This window comes from Quercus lobata, chromosome 2, assembly GCF_001633185.2.
Source record: "Quercus lobata isolate SW786 chromosome 2, ValleyOak3.0 Primary Assembly, whole genome shotgun sequence".
Classification (NCBI taxonomy): domain Eukaryota; kingdom Viridiplantae; phylum Streptophyta; class Magnoliopsida; order Fagales; family Fagaceae; genus Quercus; species Quercus lobata.
The window spans coordinates 79,020,232-79,026,441 of record NC_044905.1 but is presented as its reverse complement, the minus strand read 5'-3'; the positions used below and the strand labels follow the sequence as shown (position 1 = coordinate 79,026,441).

The following is a 6,210-nucleotide window of genomic DNA, read 5'->3' as shown; positions in this document are numbered from 1 at the left end:
AAACAAATTCCATAAATTACAAAAATGTAAGTATTTAGATTGCAATGTAAATGTTTATCTATAAATTACCAATTATAGTCATTTTAATGTGGCCATAAGTGAGGAAATAATCTGCCTAGTCAATTAAGAACACCAAATCAAAAAATTATATCAATAATCAAGTTGAATTGCATTATCTAAATTTTTTTTTAAAAATCATATAATTTAAGAAATTATTAAATAGATACTAAAAAAAAAAAAATGAAGATATACCTTCTCACATAAATCTCCTAATTTCATATGGTAGATGAGTTCCATCTCAAATAGATTCAATGAAAAAATTTTGACCAAAATAAAAATTCCATAAATTAAAAGATATTCATCATTATTGATGCCAGGAGATAGCATACTGGATGTTGCTTTCTGTGGAAGTACTGCAAATCTAAAAGAATCTAATATACATTACCATGAGACGATGACATACTCTCTAATGACAGCCAAAAATCAAGCTTCAAATCATTTACAAAAACACCTCCAGTACTATAGATGCGTGTGACTAAAGATTTCAAAAGTAAATACATCATCCACTGGGGCTTCCGTTTAACAAATACAAATAATACTAATAATTAATTCTTAAATAGTAGAGTAGAGTAGACTTAGTAGAGTTTTAGTTTAACTTAATTTCTCTTGGATTCAAACTTAATTTGTGGAGGTATAAAAATAATCATGTTAACTCAATTAAATATCACGTTGCTGTTTAGTTATTTATTTATTTATATATACGTGTAGCAATAGATGTAGTAATTTAAAAGAAAAAAAAGGATTAGATGAAGATGAAGATTTTGGATTGTAATCAAATTAAAAGAAATAGAGATAAAGAAAAGAATTTGGATTGTAGTTAAATTAAGATTTTTATCAACTTAGAAATAATAAGAGAAAAAGATAAGGAAAAAAAATTATATCCATTTAGTAGACTTAGAGTTTTAGTTTATCTCAATTTCTCTTGGATTTAACTTTTCAATATCACGTTTTTGTTTTTGTTTCTTTTTTTTTTTTTACGTGTAGCAAATAGGTGTATTAATTTAAATGAAAAAAAAAAAAAAAAAAAAAAATTAGATGAAGATAAAGATTTTGGATTGTAATCAAATTAAGAAGATTTTCAATATCACTTTGTGGAGGTATAAAAATAATCATGTTAACTCAATTAAATATCACGTTTCTGTTTTAGTTATTTATTTATTTATATATACGTGTAGCAATAGATGTAGTAATTTAAAAGAAAAAAAAGGATAGATGAAGATGAAGATTTTGGATTGTAATCAAATTAAAAGAAATAGAGATAAAGAAAAGAATTTGGATTGTAGTTAAATTAAGATTTTTATCAACTTAGAAATAATAGGAGAAAGAAGATAAGAAAAAAAATATCCATTTAGTAGACTTAGGCTCTAATTCTCTTGGATTCAACTTTTTCAATATCACGTTTTTGTTTTTTGTTTTTGTTTTTTTTTTTTTTGTTTACGTGTAGCAAATTAGGTGTAGTAATTTTAAAAAAAAAAAAGGATTAGAAATGAAGATAAAGATTTGGATTGTAATCAAATTAAGAAGCCTTCTTCATATCACTTTTTTTTTTTTACGTGTAGCAATAGGTATAGAATTTAAAAAAAAATAAATTAAGATGAAGATGAAGATTTTGGATTGTAATCAAATTAAGAAGAAATAGATGAAGAAAAGAATTTGGTTTGTAATTAAATTAAGATTTTTATCAACTTAGAAATTTTAGAATAAGAAGATAAGAAAAAAAAAATTATATCCATTTTTTCTTTTTAAAATCAAAAAATCTAACAAAATTTCTTCAGTTTGGTGCTGCCACTTGGTGCAACCACGGGGTCTAAGCCCAATTTTTATTATATATGATATGATATGATATGATATGATATGATATGATATATATAGTTATATATATATATGGGTTAATTACAACTTACCCATATGTGGTTTAGTCGAAATTTAAGTTGTCTACCTGTGGTTTGAAATTGTCAATTTGCCCATCTAAAGTTAGCTCAGTTAGGGTTCCATAATTCATTTCTGTTAAAAATGAGCCTAATTATGTATTTTTACTCTCTTTTATGTCTCTCTCCTCTCAAAACATAAAAGATTAAAAGAAAACAAAATCAAAAAGTTAGGGATTTGTAAAAATTAAGAACAAACATTACCAACACCATAGAAGACCTTTCCAATATTTTCTTCAACTTTTGGTTTAACAATGTCAACCACATAAATGATATCTTTAATTTATGACTGAACGTATAAGTTAGAATTCATTAATACATAATTTTTTTGGCCGATAATCTTGTTGTGGTTGGATCTGGATGTTAAAATTTTCAATATAATCCTGTCTATTTGAATTTATTTACCCAATTCATTGTGAAGTCTATAATCCTCTAGAAGAATGTAATATATAATAATAATTCAAAGGCAAACCAAAAAATCCAAAAAAAAATACCCATCAATAAGTTCAGACTTCAAATTTGTTGCACCTCCATAGCTCATATGAGAAGAAACAAAACGGAGCTGTGCGGTGAGCACAGAGCGAACTATTCTTTCGCCTTTTACAAAAGAGAAGAAACAGAAGATGGCTGGGTTTGTAATTGGCTTTTGGGGTTCGTTAAAGGTGGGTTTGGGTGAGAAGTTTTTACTGAAGGAAGACTTGGGCAGTTTGGCGCAGTTGGATTTGTACTTATATACAGTCATGGAACTTGGCAAAAACACAATACTGATCAACTTTAGATTTTTGCCGTATTCATGGGATGATGCCCAAGTCTGTTGACATTAGCATTGTAGAGCCTAAGATTGCAAGAAAAATAGTTCTTGACAACAATAATTAGACTAATTGAGTTCCAGTATTTTCAATATAGATACTAAAATTTAAAAGAACAAAGGTAGGAAAAATTAAAATTAAACAATAGTGGTAGGTGATTGATCTTGACAGAAGCTTCTATGGTGTTGGTAATGTTTATCCTTAATTTTTACAAAATCCTAACTTTTTGATCTTGTTTTCTCTTAATTATTTATTATTATTATTATTAATGTTTTGAGACAAGAAAGGCATAAAAGAAAGTAAAAATACATATTTAGTCTTATTTTTAAGAGAGGTGAATTATGAAATCCTAATTGAGCTAAAAGAGAGCAAAAATATATATTTAACCTCATTTTTAACAGAGGTGGATTATGAAACCCTAACTGAGCTAACTTTAGGTGGATAAAGTGCCAAAATTCAAACAACGGATAAGCAACTTAAATTTCGACTAAATCAGGAGTGGGTAAATTTTAATTAGCCATATATATATATATATATATATATTTCTCCCCTTTTTAAAATTTTTTACATAATAATCTTGCAATGACCTCAGTCCCTTGCCAAAGAACCCGCCGCAACTGTAGAGATCTATTCAAATTTTTTTAATCCATTCATGCTAGATAAATAATACTAGTAGCAAATAGCCTATAAACAAGGATTACAATTCTACAGAAGGAGGAGCATTCCAAACTACAAAAGTCCTCGGATTGTAGCATTCTATCAACAAAACTAACCATATAATTCATCGTAAACGGTTATCCAAACTCCTCTAACTCATCCAAATTTAAAACTATTTTATCTCAATCAATACAACATATATTCATATCATTAATGTTTATCCAAAACTAATTAAAATAAATTAGGCTCGAAACAGTGTCTCATTATAGGTCTTTTTCGTTCTTCTTTTTGTTGGTGAGTTGTGATTTTCGTGGTGGATCAGTTCAGAGATGAAGAGATTAGGAGACAACGTTTATGATAGCTCTTCGCAATTCAAGAGACGCTTTGGTTCTTCTCCTGAAGACTCGTAAGTTTCTTTCTCTGTAACTTTTTTTTTTTTTTTTTTTTTCAAAATTTTTGGTTTAACCTCTCTTATGTGTTTTGCTTGGTGAGTTTTTGTATGATGGTATTTGCTGAATTTATATGGGGTTTTGTGAGGGAAAGAGATATGGGTTATGTAATATTTCTGTACTATTGTTTGAGTTTGAATTGTGCCCTTGGTATACGTGTTTGTGGATTTGAAGCTATGGGCAATCCCAAGTCCCAGATGGTGGAGAAGGAGGTAGTGTTACCTGGCGGAAACCGAAAATGACTGACGCCATAACCTATGTCAAGGCGGTGAAGGACACGTTTCAAGACCAAAAAGAAAAATATGAAATGTTCCTTGAGGTCCTGAAAGATTTTAAGGCTCAAAGGTACACTCGTTGCATGAATGAAGTTTTTGTCTTGGATTAATGGAACATTGCATCTAAATGTTAACAGATTTTTCCATTGTTTGTTCTTGCAGAACTGACAACGTTGGCGTCATTGACAGAGTGAAGGAATTATTTAAAGGGCATAATTACTTGATTTTTGGGTTTAACGCCTTCTTGCCAAAGGGGTATGAAATAACCCTTGATGATGATAAGGCTGCTCCACAAAAGAAGGCGACTGAATATCTAGAAGCTATAAGCTTTGTGAACAAAATAAAGGTGAAATTATTTTTTTTGTCATGTTGAATTTCAGTTGCAAATGTTGGTCCTTGACACTCCTTGTGGTTTAATGATGACCTTTGTTCCTACAGAAACGCTTTCAAAATGATGAACATGTTTATAAATCATTCTTAGACATTTTGAAAATGTACCGGAAGGAGCACAAGAACATAAATGAGGTCTACAGTGAGGTAAATATATGTTGTGGCTCTGTTTGTTTCTCTGCTCTTGTTTAATTGGAAAGTTTTCTTGTTAATGTAATTTTCAGTATTCTTAGTGGTTTATGTTTTTCAATTTCAGGTTTCCACTCTTTTTGATGGTCATCTAGATTTGCTTGATGAGTTCACAAAATTTGTTCCGGGAGCAGAATCTGTTTTAGCACAGAACTCATTTCAGTCTGCCACTCCTGCATTGCGGAAAAGGCATGTGGAAAAGGTTATTTTTTTAATACCTTCTTTGTACATTTCATCTTTTTATTCTTTTCAGTAGATTCTTAATAGTGAGCAAATAAATCTATTTCTTTCAGAATCCTATCCGGCGGGATAGGAGCATTACAAATGCTGATCGTGATCTTAGTGTTGAACACCTTGAGTTAAACGAAGGCAAAAGAAAATCTGCCAGGAAAGTTGAAGGTTTTGGAGTGAATGCAAATTTGGCTTCTTATGATGACAAAGATACCTTAAAGAGTCAGTCAACAGTTGAATTTCTAGGTCCTCCACAAAATAAGGTTGAATTTCAAGAAGCTATCAGCTTTGTGAACAAGATAAAGGTGAAGATATTGTTTTGCTGTGTTGAATTTCAACTGCAAATACTGGTTCCTTGCAGTTTAATGTTGAATTTTTTTTTTTTTTTTTGGGTACAGAAACGCTTTCAAAATGATGAACATGTTTATAAAGCATTCCAACACATTATGAATGTGTACCAGAAGGAGCACAAGGGCATAACAACTAAGGCCTACAATGAGGTAAACATGTGTTATGGCTCTTTTTTTTTCTTTTTCTTTTTTTTTTTAATTCTAAAGTTTTCTTATTCATGTAACTTTCAGTAGTCTTAGTGGACTGGATTTTAATATTCTCAGTGGTTTTTGTTTTACTATTTTCAGGTTGCAACTCTTTTTGATGATCATCCAGATTTGCTTGATGATTTTTCAAGATTTGTACCAGATGCAGTCTTTAAATCCAATGCTGATTGTGATCTTAGTCTTGACCAGCTCAGGCTGGACAAAGACAAAGCAATGCAAAATTCCCTGCAATCAAATTTCGATATAATTGTTTTCTGTTTGAATTTTGGTAATTCATTGAGTATAAACCCCTTTACTAGTTGAGCTTGGTAGTGTACTACCATAGTACCATGTCCAATAGGCTAGCAGGTGGCAGGTTTGGGTTAAACGCATACTTTGTACTTTGCATTTTGGGTCAATAACTTCATTGAGAATTAAACATAGTTACAGGCATACTGTTTGTTTTTTCCTTTTTTTTTTATTTTTTTTATTTTATACAAATACAATAAATTTATTTATTTTATCCATAAGTTACACACCCATCAAGTAGATATAGGTTTTGAATTTTCAACTTAACCTCCCACCTAACACTTACAAGGAAGCAGTGTCAACTGAGTTAGGGCACACAAAAATACCATAATTTTAATAACACAAATTGTTTTATAAATATTTTAATAGTTGTTGAT

At 29.8% G+C, this 6,210-nt stretch overlaps 1 protein-coding gene across 3 annotated transcripts; it reads left to right on the top strand.

Annotated features, from left to right (window-relative positions):
* The first annotated feature begins 3,433 nt into the window (after positions 1 to 3,433).
* LOC115976758 (paired amphipathic helix protein Sin3-like 2) lies at positions 3,434 to 5,935 on the top strand. Of its 3 annotated transcripts, none has more exons than XM_031098237.1 (9): positions 3,434 to 3,590; positions 3,782 to 3,860; positions 4,078 to 4,248; positions 4,341 to 4,524; positions 4,617 to 4,715; positions 4,825 to 4,959; positions 5,051 to 5,293; positions 5,387 to 5,488; positions 5,627 to 5,935. In XM_031098237.1, the coding sequence occupies exons 2-9, from the start codon at positions 3,784 to 3,786 to the stop codon at positions 5,846 to 5,848; spliced, it is 1,233 nt and encodes a 410-aa protein (XP_030954097.1). In that variant the 5' UTR covers positions 3,434 to 3,590; positions 3,782 to 3,783; the 3' UTR covers positions 5,849 to 5,935. The 3 variants fall into 3 exon arrangements, with proteins under 3 accessions (XP_030954097.1, XP_030954096.1, XP_030954095.1); XM_031098236.1 differs by having other exon boundaries at positions 3,777 to 3,860; XM_031098235.1 differs by having other exon boundaries at positions 3,711 to 3,860.
* Positions 5,936 to 6,210: the final 275 nt, after the last annotated feature.